Source organism: Cheilinus undulatus, linkage group 21, assembly GCF_018320785.1.
Source record: "Cheilinus undulatus linkage group 21, ASM1832078v1, whole genome shotgun sequence".
NCBI lineage: Eukaryota > Metazoa > Chordata > Actinopteri > Labriformes > Labridae > Cheilinus > Cheilinus undulatus.
In genome coordinates this window covers 9,574,206-9,592,517 of record NC_054885.1, presented here as the reverse complement: position 1 = coordinate 9,592,517, position 18,312 = coordinate 9,574,206, and the positions used below count along the sequence as shown (strand labels likewise).

Genomic DNA, 18,312 nt, shown 5'->3' with positions numbered 1-18,312 from the left:
AGTCATGTTTACCAGTGAGGACACCAAGTGGCAGCATATACATTGAAAACAGGAGGTGTGCAAAAAAAGATCCCCTGAGGAACCCCACAAGCAAGGAGGGCTGAGGAAGAGAATAAATGAGGATGTTATCCAGATATGATTTAAAAAGACTTAGTGCTTGCCACTGGATCCAAGCCCAATGTTTAAGCCTTGAGATCAGCAGGGTTGTGGTCTACTGCGAACACTGCACTCAAATCTAAAAGAACTAAAACTGAAAAGTTGCGATCATCTGCTGCTAAAAACAAATCATTAAAAACTTTTAAAAGAGCTGTTTCTGTGCTATGGTTCTTCCTAAAACCAGATTGGGGTTTCTAAAGTAGTCAATTTATAATTTAAAGTGAATTTATTTCTGGTACACTACTTTTTTGAGGATTTAAGATAAAAACATGAGTTTGGAAATTGGTCTAAAATTTGCTCAACTGTTTGGAACTAGGCTGGGGTATCCTGTGGAGAGGCAACTGTTGATGATGGGGAGGACGCTGGGCCTACAGCACGAAATGCTTATTTTAGAAGAAGAGAAGGAATACAGTCAAAAGGGCAGGATGTGGGCTTAAGATTACAGACTAGTGACTATGGAAATGTTGTACTGAATATCAGCACTGTACTTTGATAGAAACACAGCAGTGCCATCATAGAGGACAACATCCCTTCTTTTAGTGTGCTATTCTTTATTATGGACAACTTTTAAACATGATTTAGGGCAAGAAAGCTTGAATACTAGTGAAACTACTGAACATCAAAACAGCCCTGTGAAAGATAAATCCAGTCAGACACACTGTGGCTCAGGCCGCCTTGATTTTATTTAACATTTTAACTCAAATCCACTTTCCTCAGTCCTTTTTCCCCTTTCTTACATCACTGACTCAACTCCGCTTTGCCAGAAAAGCCACATCAGAAGGCATTAACTGACCACAACACCAGACTGCTTTCCCGTTGCCATGGTGATCTCGATGAACGAGAGGTGCAGCTGGTTTGTGTGAACTGATAAGATCTGGCCGTTGAAACGTGCTGAGTTATGTGTGACTGATCATTTGTCTCATTATTGTGACTTTTACTGTAAATTAAGGTGAAATGAAGCCAAACCAAAGAAAGACTGTGGGCTTTGGTTATTTGACTTTGTCTTCCATGGAAATGGAGAAATAAAAAGCAGAAATGCGTTTCTGTGCAGGAGTTTTACTGCACTTTTCAACATCTGGTTTGTCTTTGTGGCCGTGTGGGAAGGCTGCACTTTGGGAAATGTAGCTTTTTTTGTTTTAATCTCGAAGTGGCATAAGTCAAACTTTATCATCACATATATAGTTTTGCTTTCATTCTCCCGGGGAAAATGACAACTGTTTCTGACATTTATCACATGCAGGATACTTCTTATGTTTTTAAGTGTATAATATGCTCCTGGGGCGCCACTTTAACTTGGCCTGTACAGCAGGAACTCTTTATACCGAGGCTACAGTCCTGAGCACATTGGCAGCAGGTTTGGCCTCCTGATGCGTGTCGACACCACTCTCTTCTGTTCATTTATAGGAGGAAATGTGGGAAAGAGCTATCCAAAACATTTCTCACAAAAAATATACTGAAACGTTCCTGCATCTGATTTTACTCTTCAGAACTCCTGCAGCTTTGCAGATTTCCCAACCTTATCTGTCTTTTTCAATTTACATCATTCTTTGTGTCATTGCAACTGAACCCTAAACACAAAGATTTACACACCTAGCTGACGTGCAGTCCCAAAAATTGGACCATAAACCCTGTGACTGGTCTGCTGGTTAGCACTGGTGACTGCCAGTCTCTGAGTAACATCTGCTGGCATATTGTCTCTTCCCTGGTGTTAGATAAGACAACGATAAAAATAGTCCGATCTACTTGCCGGCATCTGAAAATATCCGACATGCATTTCCTCATCATTGTTTTTTTAGTGTCTGAACAAAAGCAAACAATCCCCCATCCTCTGCCTCAGCTGATACAGCAGCAGTACTTTGCACCGCCTCTGATGGTTTCCCTCTTTTCTTCTTCGCAATAACTGCAGTGTAATCAACTGCTGATCAATATTTATGAGCTCCAACTCCAACATAATACACCCAGTTTTAATTGCAATAAGTTCCTATGCATGACAAGCAGGAAATGTGGTGACAGGACCGGGAACTGGCAGAAAAACATTAAGCATATAGACCCATTTAATAAAAGAACTTATGGATACTACATGGTACTTATGGTAACTTAGCGATAATGATGGTGAGAAACGCTCCTCAACTAAGGTCATGGGTCCAGCCAGCACAGAAAGCTCAGTCTATAGACACAGTCCCCTAAAATCCCTCTCCAAGCTAGGATTTTTTTTTTACTGACATCTTTGTGGTTGTATCTTCGTGTTTTTTCTGTAAGGTATGATAAATGTTTGCTCACAGAGCGAGTGCTGGCCGGGGCAGAGGGGCTGGTCAGGGACACCATCTCCTGGATGGCCAGCCGCAGTTTGAGACGGTGGAGCGGGTTACTGATGCCGATCTCCCTCTGGATCTCTGTGTCCGACAAGTTGGCCATGATGGCGCCGCTCTTCACGTTGGCACGACAGGCAGCGACGTACCAGGCTGGCATTCCCACCCACAGCTGGAATGGAAAATGTTACATAGATTTGAATATAGTTTTTATGATCCTCTGTTGTTTAGGTTGCTGTTGCTGTGACTGCAGTACCTCCAGCCAAGAAACAACAGTCGGTCCATCCCAGGATGCAAAGGGAAGTCCTTGGCGACACGCTTCCTCTAGTAGCTCATGCCTGTTAAGAAAAGGAAGATCTGAAGTCAGAGATTGAAATTCTAATGTGAAGACCAATTTAAAACAAAATAGGGGGCAAAAGTCACAAACTTTTTCTTGCTGCGGCGGTCTTTGTCTGCTGGACCAAGCGTCCCAGTCTTGTTCATCCCCATTGGATCACCAGAAGCAAGATCTTCAGAGGGTGTGGACGCTAGGAGGGACACAGTAAGATAAATTTCATGACTTAAGATATGTACACTTGAAAAATGTAGATTGTGCTATCCTTAATCCTTACCAAGAGAAATGGATCCATCCCGCCCAGGTTGGCCCATCCTTCCCTTCTCCTTCTTCCCAAACAGCCGACCGATGGAAGACTTGATGCTTTTCTTCTTACTGGACTTGTGGAGAGAATCTTGGCTGCTGTTGGAGCTGCTCCCATCTGCTGAGAGACTGGGAGGGACAAAATAAATGACTAAAGGGGAAAAGCCAGGAAAAGAAGATGCATTGTCTATGTTTGTTAAGTGGCGGCCCTACCTGCGAAACTCTCGAGGGTCATCGAGCATTGCTCCTGGGTGGGTGAGGGCCATCCTGTCCAAGCGCAGAGCGCGAGGAGGCGTGGAGTCGAGGAGTGCAAGGGACCGATCATCTTCTTTGTTGTTCTGAAAAATACATTTGAAAACAGGGAATTAAAGCAAACTAATATTTCATGATGATGTGCAAGTGGATAGTTCCCCAAAATGGCTAAGAAGCGTTTTTTTTCCTTCAAAGTAGCTCAAGAGACAGTCATAGAATCTAAAAAAAAAACACATCCCAACACATACATTTTACATATTGATGACAACCAGCAGTTTGCAATAACACAGTCAAAAGACAGGAAGATGAATTCAGAGTTGGATGTTATTGTCCATATTGCCAGTTAAAGCACTGCTGTATTGTTTTAAAGTTGTCCAATATTATTTTTGGTGTATGTGAGTGCACTTGCAGACCAAAAGCATTCTTGCTATCTTGTTTTTTCTGTTCAAATCTTACCTGCATCTCTCCCTTGAGAAACACACAAAAGATTTTGCCATTTGTTGCCATATCAGAATAACAAATCAAATACATTTAATCTTAATTAGTTCAACTGTCAGATTTAAGATACTTACCTTAATGTATCGCACATAACAAACTGTCATCAACTGAGCCTGATGTGATGCAAATCTGTCATCGCATTCAAATCAGGCTAATGATGAGTCTAACGGCTGACAGGAGTGTCGCTGCCTTGAGGTAAACCACTGCTTGCTTTGTATTTAATGCACAGTCATGAGAGAGTTTCATCAGTCCAAGTTTTTAAGGACTTCTTGTACCAGGAATCTTATTTTGATTCTCTATTGTCTTATTTTCATCAACTAACACAACTCTACCATCACATCTCTGTTTCAGACAGCAATGGCAGCCCTTCTGTTTTCTTCGTTGTTTGTTTTTGTAGCTCTGTTGCTGCCCTTATCTGTCTTTTTCCTCTTTAAATATACTCCCAAGATGTACCATAATTCAAACAATCCCTGCCACTCCATTCTGAACTCCCACATCAACATTTCCCCTTTCACAATCACCGCTGACTGCATGTTTTGTGTTTGTTGCACCATCCTTTGAAATCCATCCGCCCATTTCAAAGATCCTGGAACCAGTGTGTCTGGCACCAACCATCACACCATCTACGAGGTATTTAATCAGTCCTGCCCGAAACGAACACACTGCTGATGAATAACTTAACTTCCCCTGACCCTGTCTCCATGATATACTTATGCTTTATTTACATGACTCACTGTCTGGGGGAGCTGTTTGCATAAACACCGAGGCTGATACAGAGGCCAGATTTAAAAAGTTCAGTACAGACGGGAATAGAAGTTTACTCCTGCGCTTCAGCCATACCTGTTTGTCGTTCTCTCGGGCCGGGGAGTGAGGCAGGCGAGGGGTGGAGTGTCCGGAGCTGGGGGGTGAGGGGGAGGCCAGGGTGGAGGAAGTGATGGACGAGGGGATGAACCCTCGGCCTGTGCTGTCTCTCCCCAGGGTGGATGGAGGCATGGGTGGGCTGTCCAACGCCACGCTGACCCGGCTTTCTATCTCTTCGGCTCGCAGCTCTGTGTTCTCCTTCTCCTCCTGGATCAGTCTGGTTTTGGAAAATGAAGTGAAATCAAAATGTGGTGCATTTCCACTCAGTCATCTGGTTTGGTTCAGTACAGTTTTACAGTAAACCCTTATACTGCATTTCTACAGCCAACCATAGCCTTAACTTAAAGGCAGGGGTGTAAGCTCAAAGGTCACAGCTGTGTCAGTTACATAACAGAGTGACATCATAGCACAGGAAGTAAGGATTCTTCCGATCAACCATAGGATTGCAATGTGTCCATTTCCATCTTTTATGGTCAGATAGGTACGCTTGGTACCCCAACAGAAGGGTACCAAAAAGACGGAACACACATAACAGTTATTTTGGTACCTTTCTTAGCTTTTGAAGGTGGAAATGCAAATGAATCCTGACTATAACAAACCAAACTGAACTGTACTGCTTGATGGAAACACAGCTAAAGTATGGCTTCCTTGCAATGTAATACTGTTAATGGTGGTGTTATCAAAAAGTCCTGTAGCAAGGTTTTAGACAGAGAGAGGTCCATAGAGAGGTGTTTGTAACATCCTCCCTCCCTCCTCAGCCGCAGAGTGCCTCCTTACTTGATCTCCTTATTGATGGCCTCCAGCTGTTCCTGCAGCATGATGGCCAGTGTCTGCACGTCCGTCTGTCCACTGGGCGACGGCAGCTCAGAGCCGAATCGAGGCTCCCCTTCGTCTTCTTCGTCAGAGCAACCCACATCGAGGCCTGGCTCGAACCCGCTGCCAAGCAGCGCCCCGCTCTCCCAGTCTGGATACTGCACACAGAGAGAAAGAACAAAGACCAGTTACTCAATTATCAACTCACTCACAAATATACATCAACTGTATCTGTAAGACAACTAATTCAGCTTTGGGGACATCCAAGAACAGGGGCACAATTTCTTGGGGCTGTCCACCAGGCCATCCTTGTGAACGCACTTACTACTATAGTTGAGGAGCTGTCTGTCTGGATGTCTTGACTTGCAAACCTTCCTGTTGCTCCAGTTCTCATTCATACTTCTCTGGGTTTCATATCAATCAATCTATAACCCCTAACTGTTGCTAGCTTTTTATGAGAAGCCAAAGGAGTGGAAAAGCTACAAGTATTTCTACCACAAGAAAGAGAAATATAAAAACATCTGGGAACAAAGATGCTAAATGTTAGCTGTTGTTCAATAATGGACAACTTTTGGTTTGCTTGGAAGGTAATAAACTGCTACTAAAGGCTTCAAGGTGCAACAAATAAAAACCTTATGAAAGAAAAATAGTCCTTGTGCATTATGTATTGTAATGCTGTAGTCCAAAAGAAGGTAGACTGCTGGTCATAACTTATCAGTTAACTTGGGAGTTCTCACCTTGGTAGAGTCCTCTCGGGCGGAACTCCAACGGGCCCGGTGACTCCGCCTGACCACGCCCCCTGTAGAGGCGTTACCGAAGGGATCCAGGTGAGTGGTGGAGCCCGATGGGAGGGACCCGCCTCCGTGGGAATACCTCAACTCCAGAGCGCTTCCTGGCAAAGAGCGACTAGAAAGTGGAGAGGAAGATGAGATGGCACAAGATAAAATAAAACTGTAATTATCCCCGCAGGGCGAATGAGACTGGGACAGAAACTACAATGAGACATTTAACCGCAGAAAAACTAACAGGTGAGGCATTATATTCAACAAAGAAGGCAAGATGTAGAAGAGGAGTGACTCAAATGCTCAAATTAAGAGAACATCAGACAGAAAAGAGGACATGGAGGGAATATGAAGAAAACAATATCACATGAGAGGAAGTGTTGTACTGAGTATCAGCACTGCTGTGATTGAGTAAACACAAGAAGGAGAACCAAAGACAATCACAGAAGTAGATATCAAGTCTAACACCTTCAAGAGAGGATTAGGGCAGGGAATAGGCATCGATTAGCGCTTTAATAGATAGGTTCTTCAGACAGTGGTTCTCAACGTTTTTTCAGTGATGTACCCCCTATGAAATATTTTTTCAGCCAAGTCCCCCCTAAACAGCACAAAGCTTTTTTAGTGGAAAAGAAAGGCATTAAACAGTGCAGTGAAAGCCATCTGATTTATCAAACTTTGTAACTGATAAACACTTTCAACTTACAAATATTACATTTTTTTTACAAACATTTTCAATGATAAAAATGCATGACTAAATTCATGGCAGATCTTCTCATCACTAAATATAGATATTTAAACTCATGTAGTGAAAACAGTGAGTGGACAGGCATTAAACCATTTAAAGTGTGAAAAGCACTGCTCGGCTGCAATGGTCTCTCTGGAAATATATGGAAATAAAAACATAGAACTAGAAAGAACTTAAAACCTGTAAAAAAAAAATTTACAAATTATAAAAAAAGACAGCTTAGTGCCTTTGTTTGGATCATAATAGAGACCTCTTCTCAAACTGAAATCAGGAACTTGGTTATAAACATTTCTTCACAAAAAATAAATCACAAACCCATTTATGAAAGGAGTGATTGTGAATACAGTGATTTACAGGCATGTGTCAGTGAGGGTCAAACCATCCTGCCATGGGGGAGGCTAAGGGGGATTTAGAGTAATTAAATTAAATAGCCTACAAAATATAAACTCCAGTTTATAAACTTAAGGTCCTTATGCTCCAGATGCAATTTTTCATGTAAATTATTTGCACAAAATATTTATTTTTCAAACCTGTAGCAAGGCAATGCAAGCTTCCTACAACATAATTTTGTGTCGCGAAAATTGCAGCTGATATTTTTTCAAAGTTTGCTCCAACCAGCACACATCAAAACACTCACTGGTGCCGAGTTTTAAGGCAGACAAAGGATCAAAAACATCCTCCTCTCTAACACCACCCGATGTTTGTCATCTTCTCATATCTGTCTGTTGCCAGTGCTTGTTGGTTTTTACCTCATGTAGCCTGGTAGAGAGGGAGACAGGCAGCCAGCAGCCCGACATGTCCATGTGAGCGTAAATGTGCTACTCACACAGCTGGAGCTGTTTCCAAACTAACGGGACTTTAGTCCAATGAAATATTTGACTACACAGTCTCTTCTGACCTCAGACACAAGACTTATAAATGCTCCGGATCGATCAGCTCACTGGAATTACTCCTCTGACCAGTCTGTGACACAAACATGTGAGCCAATCTGTGCGCTGTAGGGGAGTTAACAGTAACAGCAAACCTCAGCTGCACCCTTATTACTATTATTGATAATATTTGACATACAATGAATGAAAAGTCGGTCCCTCCTCTTACAATCTTGGCTGGCGCAGTGTATGAAGCAGTGAAACTAAACGGCACTGACAACCTGGCTGTACGTAAAAGTGCTGCGCTACGCGTGGAGTTGAGGACAGAGAGGGAGAAACCTCCTTTTATCTTCTGCTCCCATAAATATCACTGTTTATCAGAGGACAGGAGTAAACACACCGCAGACGTTCACAGCACGAATGTGTTTTTAGAATGTACACAATATACTCGCAAAAATCATGTCTCTCCTGACATGCATAGAAAGGCGCTATTTTTCTTAAATAGCCTACACATATTTTTAAAAAGTATTTACCCCCTGGAGTGTCTTCACATACCCCCCAGGGTATGGGTGCCCCTATTTGAGAACCACTGTCTTAAGAGATAGGATACAAAACAACATAAATTAGGCCTCACTGCAATGCTTTAGATATCTTAAAGGCACCAACCTGGAGTAAGAGCCCCCCGGTCTGGCTCTCAGCTGATCCAACTCCAACTGAAGCCTCTCCAGCTCTGCTATCAGCTGATCCTGGGAATGGAAAAAAGACAGAGCTGGTGAAAAAGTGGCTTTTTAATTTAATTAGTTATGAATAAAAATGAAACAAATAGGGTTAGGTACCTTGTTTGCCAGGAGATCATCTTGGAGTTTCTTCATGTTAGACAGCTCCTCAGACAAGGCGTTCTAAAGACAGAAGAATAAAATACACAAAAATGTGTAAAATATATTGACAGTTTGTGACAGTTTGTGATTTGTAGAAATCCTCACAAATAAAATCTGGACTAGAGTTCACTAAAAGGCATGTGGGAGACTCCATGGTCAAGTGAAAGAAAGTTCTTTGGTCTGATGAGACCAAATGGTGCTTTTTGGCCACCAGACAAGACGCCTAACACTGCACATCACCACAACATCCTCACTGTGAAGCACAGTGGTGGCAGCATCATGCTGTGGGGGTGCTTAATGGCAGCCGGCCCTGTAAGGCTCGTAAAGGTAGAACGTAAAAGGAATGCGGAAAAATCCTGCAGGATGATCTTATTCAGTCTGCAAGAGAACTATTGCTTGGGAAACAATTTATTTTCCAGCAAGACAATGAGCCGAAGCATACAGCGAGAGCTACACAGAAATTATTTAGAGACAACAAGGTGAATGTTCTGGAGTGGCCGAGTCAAAGCCCAGACCTAAATAGAGAATCTGTGGCTGGACTTGAAAAGGGATGTGCATGCTTGATCCCGGTGCAACCTGACAGAGCTTGAGCGGTTTTGCAAAGAAGAATGGAATTGGGAAGAAAAATATAAAGGAATATTGAATATAAAGAAGTTATTTGTACATGTTTGCAACTATGCACGGAAGCCCCAAGACGACAAATATCCATACATCTTTTATCTTACTCCACTTCCCAGTGACTCTGAATTATTTACAGATGTTTTCTCTGACTTATTTATGCCAACTGATTATCAAGAAGAACCAACAGTGCTATCCTTAGATTATGACACAGACAAATCGAAATCAAAACTGAGTAAAAATGACTCATGATCTCAGGGAACTGAACAAGCTGTATGGCTGCATGTCATCTTAGGGCTTCTGTAGTTATGGTAAGGGGAATAGGACATGTTCAGTGACTGTTTAATGAGTTTAAATGAAACTAAAGAGATGTCATAAGGTCTCGCTTCACTCTGATTGGGTCACCTTTTCCTCCAGGGCGGCCATCCTCTCCTTCAGATGGAGCTGCAGCCTCTCGTTGGACTCTGACAGAAGCTTGTCCACTGTGTCAGAGAGACGCTTGTTGTGTTCATCGTTCATCCTCTCCCTCTGCCTCGCCTGGGGGGGGGTGTCAAGACGAGTGAGAGGGAAAGAGAAGAAAAGGAAAAGGGAGGGAGAGTTAATAACAAGGATTCTGCTTGACTGAGAGCAAGAGACAAAGATTTCTATCTGAGTGTGCGCGGTCAAATAGAGGGTTTAGAAAATTAGTGCGCCTTTGTGCTGCGTAAAGCCCGACAAAAGCAACGGCATGAAAGAGGGGGAGGATGAAAAAAAAAAAGAAAGATGGAAAAGCAAGCATGACTCACCCTCTGTAGCTCCTGGTTCTTCTCCTCCAGTTGCGCCTCCATCTGTCGCAGTCGCTCCTCAAAGTTACCATGACGCTCCTCCGCCTGAATGATTGGAGAGGAAGGAGAGCTGGGTTAGAGGAGGGTTACAGTGAGAGCCGTGTTGCAACGACAATATAAATCCACACAAAGGAAACAGCTTGTTGACCCAGTCTTGGTCTAATTAGTTACCTGCCTGTACAGATCAGAGTGTAACAGGAAAGTTTGTTTATCTGCGTCTCATCAGGCATTAATCTTATCCTTGCAGGGAAGACATCTTGCCTGAACATGTAAGAAATAAGTGTAGCCATTGAGGCAGTTTGGCTACTGCGAGGGGAAGAGAATGTGCCTTTTCTTGGCACGGCTGAAAACAGTGTTTACAGGAATGCTAGAGGTTAACCTATGAGCAATTAAAGCAGTCAGTCACGAAGAACTTATGTGGCGTTTACAGCTCTTGACGTGTTGAGCGCCCAAGGATCAAATAGCTGCGCTGACTCCGTGCCCTGGGCCGGCTTTCATCTCCGATTGTTTGCTTATGAATCCCTGGCATCGTTTGCCTGAAATATTTGGTATTCATCTGTCGTTTGACATCTTATGTTCCATTTTCCCCAAGCATGAAAATGCACAAGCACAGACTCATATATAGGTTTATATTATACTCATGTTTGCACCAGGCTGCATGCCCACACATGCCCACTCACACATACACGTTCATGCAATTGTGTCTGTGCACAGAAGCATATTCTAACATGCACAGATTGGTGCACACACGCATGCTCATACTGGAACTAATCTGAACTCTGTGAGGCTTTAAACAAACTGTTTCCCCTTTTTTCTATTGCCACTCTACTATAAGCATGATTCTGCACCTATACTGTAGGTAAAATAGAGGCACCAAAATATAATGGTGCATTTTGAACACCGCACTATGGAATATTTTGTGCAAATATAATTAAAAAAAACAGTGAAAATTATTTTTTCAATCTGTTTCAACTAAATATAAGGCTTGTGTTTGAATAAAATTAGTAATTCATTATCATTTTGTAACAAATTTCTCCCAACCTCAAAATAAAATACTGTTATTTCAGTCATTTATTTAAAAAAAAAATACACCTTTGAAAAAAAAAAAGATGCAATATTTTTAGACCATAGGGACCGCATGAAAGAGAGAAAGTCAGTATTTGCTGGAACAACTTTTTCCATCTTGGCAAATATTTGACATTAAATGATATTATGTAATAATTCAAGCTCTGTTTTATGATGATTTTTCAAGTAATCACCATTAGCGTCTCTTTAGTAAGAAGGTAGTGTGCCTGTAGAGTGGTTTCCATCCAAATTTGTCAAAAAATTTAGACAATTTATTTTTAAATTTGGCAAGAGAAAATGTAAAATTATGCCACCAGTAGACGAGTACTAGGATTAAGATCAGAATTAACTTAACACAGAAAGAAAAGATGGCTCAATACTGCATTGCATTATGGTCCATAGCCTGTGGCTTCTTCCCATTTCAATACTTTGCGCATTCTTGCGTCCTCTCTCCTCAAATGACCTGGAAATAGTTCTCGCTCCACCATGAGGGAGGACAATTCTCAAGGAAATCCTAAAGGCACCTGAAGGAGGTAAGGATGGACGCTTTTGGCGGAGGTTAGTTTGAAGGCAAAAGCCAAACCTCTGAAAAGTTCATTACTTGTTTTTTAACAAGTTTATTCTCTCAGCACTGATCTGCTTAAAACATAACAGTTGAAACACTTTACAACTCTCAGATCAGGTGTGGTTGTGTATGCTGATTCAGCACTTTGCCATGTCAAGCTTGTCCTTGTGCTGCTCTGGTCTCCTGATGGTCATCGTGCTGGCCTGCGCCAAGCCCATGCCCCATACCTCCAGGTAACTTCCCAGCTGACCACATAAATGCGAGAAGTGAAGTCATGTTTCAAGAGCTGCCTCAAATTGAAAACAGGTTGTTGACACCTCAGCACTACCACCAACGTTCAACCTTCATTTGCTGCACAGGGATTTCCTCCTAGTGTGGCGATAAGAGTCCTGAGGGCTTTGCTCTTGGCTGCCTTCACATTACGCACATCTCATCTAACAACTGCAGCGTTGGGAGTCCTGCCCTACGTGAGTCTTTCAATCATCTACGTGCGATGCAGTTGAAGGGCATGGTGGTGCAAACCCCTAACCTGATATGATAGATAACTAGACTGTTTCATTTATCTATTGCATGGGTATATTTCACATTCATCTGGAAAGCGCTTGCACAGCATACATAGCTCAACAGGCTGGGGCTGCCATAATCCGCAAACATTGAAGTTTGTTGGTGGATAAAACGCATACCGAGGCAAATTGGGAAAAGTGTAAAAACATCTTCTGTGCCAAGAGAAGCCTTGAGTGTGGCTTTTTGCTCCTCTTTAATAAAGCAACATGGCCCAGTTCTGATAAAAATGTTGCTGTACTACGGCTACCAGCTCATAGTATAACTGTACCCTGCTCTTAGCAATTGTAAACTCATGACAAAGCAGGTCCGGAGAAAAGCAAGAACATCTTTTCCATCAAGAAAAGCATTCAGTGATGTTCTTTGGTCTTTATTTGGTGAAGAAATGTGGTCAAGCTCCGATAAAACTACAGCTACATCCAAGCCATTGCTACCTGCTTCCAGCATGACTACTATCTCATTCTTCACAATAACACTGATTGGTCAGGTCCTTTCTCAGACCTGGGGACAATCATGTCAGACTGGAGCTCTGCAAAATGGATTTGCCTGATGGCAGACATGGGATTTGGCCAATCTACCCTTGTCCACTTTAAAACTTTATGCAGGAGAAATGTCAAAGTATTGCGGCATTACATAAGGCATCCATTTGTTTATAGTTTCTATTCTATTCTATTCTATAAACATGATTACAAAAGTAATAGGCTAATAAGCCTCTGTTATTGGAACTAATTGCAAGGATCAGTGCATACAGAGAGAAAATTCAAAGGAAGGTTAAATGATGAAGTCTATCATCCAAAGTCATACCTCTGGTAATCAGATAAGTTAAACAATTAAGGCTACATGTAAACAATTGTTACTTGTTTAATACATTTCATTACTAAAGTTTCACACCATATTTAGGTGAAAAAATTTACAAGGACCTTAAAATACATTTTTAAAAATTGCTTGGGTTTGAGGTTAAAAGGCTGAGTGTCTCATCATCATCAGTACCTGATGTTGCTTTAACCAACACTGTAAAATGAAGTTTTTTGTTTTGTTTTTACATTTTTTTTTTTTTTTTTTGCTTTTTGGCCTTAATTGATAAAGGACAAAAGTGGATAGAAACAGAAATAGGGACAAGAAAGTGGGGAAGAGACATGTGGGAAAGGTGCCACAAGCTGGACATGAGCCCGGGCCGGCTGAGTACATGGGGCGGTCCCATCCCTAGACCCTTGGTTCGCAACATGGGGTCCGGGACCCCCCGGGGGGGCATCAGAGATTTCAGGAGGGGCACAAGGGTCTGTCTGCTCTGAGGTTGTTAAAATAAGGGCTATTTAAGCTATCTAAAATCATGATAAAACATATGAATGGTTCATACATACGTCTTTTAGTAATAACACTGTTTTGTCTGGCTTTAAATGATGAAAACAACTCTAAATGATGTGTATTTTTGACAGCAATAAGCCACTTTTTTTCTTGTGGGTGGTGGTTGGCCACAGCTCTTCTCAGATATGTGAAGGGGGGACTCAATGGAAAAAAGGTTGGGAACCACTGTACTAGGCTGACTGGTGAAGTATCCTCCTCTGTCCTTGTCTCTCTTCCTCATGTATCTCTTTCAATTCCTATCAAGGAGAAGCTAAAATGTGTGAAAATGATGCAAGTAATGGGCACAAGGGGGGAAAAAAATCAATTGAGAAAGGCGCTATACTGTATCTAAGAAGCTAGAGAAAAGATAAAGACAATAAAGGAGGAGTTTATCCAAAGAAACAGAATTTTAACAAACAAAACTTTCAGCTTTAGGAAAAGTTCTACAAACAGCCATAGCAGCATCTTTGCTAATGGATTTCCGCTGCAAAAAGTTGCTTTCTTTAATTGGTACACCAACTTTCCACCTCTTTAAAGGGTAGAAACATTTATGCAGCATTCTAGTTTTTTTCTAAATTCACTGAGATTGTACTCATTTTTTTTTTGTTTTATGCAAATTGGGTGTAAAATCTGGTGGATGGAAACCCTACAAGTGTTGAAACTAAACAGACGCTGGATTGAACAGCTTCCATGCATATACAGATGGTGATTTAAGGCAAATCTGGAGTGGTTTCTAAATGTTCTCAGACACCACTTTAACTCCACAAAACATTGACTTCTTAGCTACTCCTAAGTCAAAATATAAGTACATTTTGTTTAAAAATGCAAAAAAAGTATTGTCATAGCATTATTTGCTATCACTCTGTTCCCCAACCAGGTGTCATTTCTGGTACTTTAATACCTAAATGAGAATATTTGGAAGTTGGGAATTTAGGTGAGTATTTGTCATCTAATTGTCAATGTGTTCATTTATGCCTCATCACAAAGCTTCTGCAAACCATTCGATCCAAGAGTGCCTGGGCTGAATTTTCATCGTTTCCTTGTTTGAGCTGAGTCCTGTCAGGTGATTAAAAATGGACTAACATGATTGGTATGTTTGCACGCACCTTGTTGAGTGCAGCCACTCTCTGTGCAAGCTGGGCCTCGATCTCCGGCAGCGTCTCAGCCCTCTGCAGAGTCTGCTGCAGCTTCTGCTTGGCATCATCCAGACGCTCCTGAAGCTGCCTGTTCTTCTCCTCACTCTGCGAATTTAAAAAAAAAAAAAAAAAAAAAAAAAAAACAGGAGAGAAGGGGGGAAAGTGAAACACAGGAGCTGGAGGGAGGCAGACGTGTTTGAAGCCACCATGGGGGACAAGAAAAAGCAGTGATGGCACGATCAGCGTGCCAGCGTGAAGCGCCGCCAAGCTGCCAATCATCAGCAGAAACACTGACACAGACAGAGATGAAAAGAGAGGTTCCCCACCTGTCTATAGAGGGAGTCTTTGCTGGCCAGCTCATTCTCTAGCTTGTCTTTTATGTCGTGGAGAGACGTCGCCTCCCTCTGGGCGCTCAGGTACCTGCAAACCAGAACAAACAGGCAGAAAGTGAGCAAGGCACATTTTCCAGTGAGGCAAACAGAGTTCACAGACACCGGAGGAGAAACACAAACCTGCGCTCTAATGTGGTGATCCTCTCTTCCATGTCTTCTCTTTGACAGAGAGCCTGGGAAAAATAAAAGGAGGACTGTGAAGATTTGATCCAGACATAGAAAGAAAGGCGACCAGACTTGGAATGAAGGTTGAGTTCACACGTACATGTGTCGATCAAAGGGAGTTCAACTTGGCTCGGACAGCTTTAAACTGAAGAATGATAATGACAGCTTAATAGCTGTTGACAGATTTCAGAAGCAGCCACTTAAGCAGCTGGACAAGTTCAAGAGAGACAGAGGGGGAGACAAAAGGGAAAAGTAACTGTTTTTGAAGAGGGCTTAGTTGTGTAGTCATGTATGATTTTGTGCTTCCTGTCTTACAGTGTTTCATCGTTTGGTAGCTTGTATCCTATAATGTTCTGTCTGTTTTACTTGTACGTTTTTTTCTGACTCTAGAAGAGCCGTGCATCTTTGCCTGTATCGTAATCTAATTCAAAATCACAATGCATGCATCTTGATTCATTAAGATGGTTTGTATCTTTGATTATCAGCAAGGGGGTTATCTTTAATCCAGGTTTGTCAGCTTTAATGCATTAATCAAGAAAAATTAAGGTCCAGAATTAGTGCATTATTTTGTTTTATCATGCTCTATTTTCCACTTCGGCACGCTTTGGTTAAGCCACTGCAATGTCTCTCTGCAGCCACAGTGATTAAAAACAAGTCTACCACTGCTCCTTAATCATTTGTTTCAATGTAAAATACTCACAGACAGCTCAGTGGTGTCAGTAAAGTGTCACCTTGTGTGATCAAACATTTCCCTTTTTACGGATCCGCATCAGTCCATAACATGTTCCTTTTTCCATGTTTAAGTTCACGTCACTGTCTTTGATCTTCTTAAAGTTCATTATTCCAAAATAAAAGCAGCTCTAAATCCAAACAGGATGTTAATCAGCCTTAGTTAAAGATAGTACAAAAATCAAATAAAAATCATGACAACTCCACTACACACTGCACCATTTATAGCCACAGCTTAATTGCACTACTTATCACTACTTGGCTTTGAGTCAACAACAAATGCACAAGAGACAAGGGGTGTTTCCAAGATTCATCGTGATGCAGATGTGAACGAGAACATACCCTACCATAAATACGAGATGTTCCAATACCATTTCTTCCTTCCCGATACCAATTCTGATATCAAGGTGTTGAGTATCAGCTGATACCAAATACTGATCCAATACCAGTGTGAACTTTTTTGACTGACTGTGCAGACTAGCAAATTATTTTAGACCTACTTTTGACTCAGAACATGGCTCAACAAATAGAATCAAAATGCATCTCTGTGAAGTTGTTTTTCATGCTGATTACTGTTTTCCTGCTAAATATCAAAATAACAATAACACAGGGGGCTGCATCACAGGCGCTCTCTCTCCATTATGGTCGATTCGGGCAGCATGACGTGATGATGGAACAGCCTGCCATTGGCTCACAGACCCTCACAAAGGGTAAACATTATGACTGTTAGCATTCAAGCAAGTGGTAATGAAAGATTTCAATTCAATTAAAATGGATAAAAAGACAATCAATCAATCTCAGGTGTACTGGTGTGGATTTAATCATTGAAGTCCCCAAAAGTCACAGAAGTTCCAGACTCGCTAAAAATGCTGCAGGATTCAAAAGCATCAATAGCATCTATGGGAAGGCACAACAGCTAGCTCCAAGAAGAAAAACAACTAAGAGGCAACTATTTATGGTTCAATGGTTATTTAACTTTTGATTAACTTACTTCTTGTCATGTACGACAGCACCGGTCTGAAAGGCATTTTCACGATCATGTTCAGAGAAAAAATGTCAGGCAGCCACCGTTCTTTGCTGCTGCAGTGGGTCCTTTGGTTACTCTTCACTGCTTTAAAAATGGTAGCTAATGCATGCAGTGTTTTCCAGCAGTGAAGAAGAAATGATTTCCAGTTTAAAGCGCTAAACGAAGCAAAATATAAAGTTAAACCAAACAGAATCGGATTGGTGCATAAACTCCTATACTTGCCGATACCCGTACCTGCATTTTAAGCAGTATCAGACGTATTTCCAAAACTGGTATTGGAATCAGAACAACTTTGATAAATACTAGGGGTGCACGATAACTATCAGGCCGATAGTTATCAGGCCGATAACAGGAAATTATTACGTCATTCTTATCGGTCCGATATCATTACGAAGAGCCCCGATGACATATATATTTTTGTCAGCACGGCAGTGCTGCCGTTTGTTTTCGTTCTCAGGAGACTACACATTCTGAAACAACAGGTGGCGCCGCAGTACACGACCTGCTATTAAAGCTCCAAAGAAGAAGAGAAAGTAGCAGCCCCTGTACTAAAATGCTAACAACACAGTGGCGTTATTCAGTATTTACGGGGAGGATAACACGACCTTGTGTGTAGAATTTGCCCTGCGAAGGTTGCAAAGAGTAGAAAGAAGTCCTCGACGGATCTCATAAGTCACTTAAAGGTACAGTGTGTAATATCTAGCCAAGTAGCATTTAGCAAAACAAGCTTGGTTAAAATGAAACATAACATTTATAAGTAGATTGATCTGAATTAGTGTTAACATCTGATAACACATTTTTTAAATTTATGTTTTAAATTAACTCAGAATAAGCCTTTTATTCATACATAGGGAGGGTCCCCTCCAAGGACGCTGCCATCTTGGATTTTTGCATTTTGCCTGTTTCTATGGCACCATAGAAGGAACCAAATAACAGCTAAGCATGTATTGATTTTTAAACTTCACTGGTTCCCACAGTTATCACCACAGAAATGATCATCACACTCCAGAATTGACTGTTAGATGTTGATAGTCCCAATTTTACACACTGCACCTTTAAGAGTCATCATCCTAACAACGTTAAAAC

The 18,312-nt window shown here is 41.7% G+C and overlaps 1 protein-coding gene across 2 annotated transcripts in view; it reads right to left on the bottom strand.

Annotated features, from left to right (window-relative positions):
- ppfia3 (PTPRF interacting protein alpha 3) overlaps positions 1–18,312 on the bottom strand; it is a 58,053-nt gene that overhangs the window by 20,016 nt on the left and 19,725 nt on the right. For both annotated transcript variants that reach the window (XM_041778348.1, XM_041778349.1), the window contains exons 8-22: positions 15,426–15,478; positions 15,240–15,333; positions 14,884–15,018; positions 10,204–10,287; positions 9,824–9,955; positions 8,759–8,821; positions 8,589–8,668; positions 6,264–6,432; positions 5,491–5,684; positions 4,693–4,930; positions 3,316–3,440; positions 3,077–3,231; positions 2,893–2,992; positions 2,722–2,803; positions 2,437–2,637 (exon numbers count right to left, since the gene is read on the bottom strand). In XM_041778348.1, coding sequence (XP_041634282.1) covers positions 2,437–2,637; positions 2,722–2,803; positions 2,893–2,992; positions 3,077–3,231; positions 3,316–3,440; positions 4,693–4,930; positions 5,491–5,684; positions 6,264–6,432; positions 8,589–8,668; positions 8,759–8,821; positions 9,824–9,955; positions 10,204–10,287; positions 14,884–15,018; positions 15,240–15,333; positions 15,426–15,478 — 1,905 coding nt within the window. The remainder of the gene's footprint in view (positions 1–2,436; positions 2,638–2,721; positions 2,804–2,892; positions 2,993–3,076; positions 3,232–3,315; positions 3,441–4,692; positions 4,931–5,490; positions 5,685–6,263; positions 6,433–8,588; positions 8,669–8,758; positions 8,822–9,823; positions 9,956–10,203; positions 10,288–14,883; positions 15,019–15,239; positions 15,334–15,425; positions 15,479–18,312) is intronic.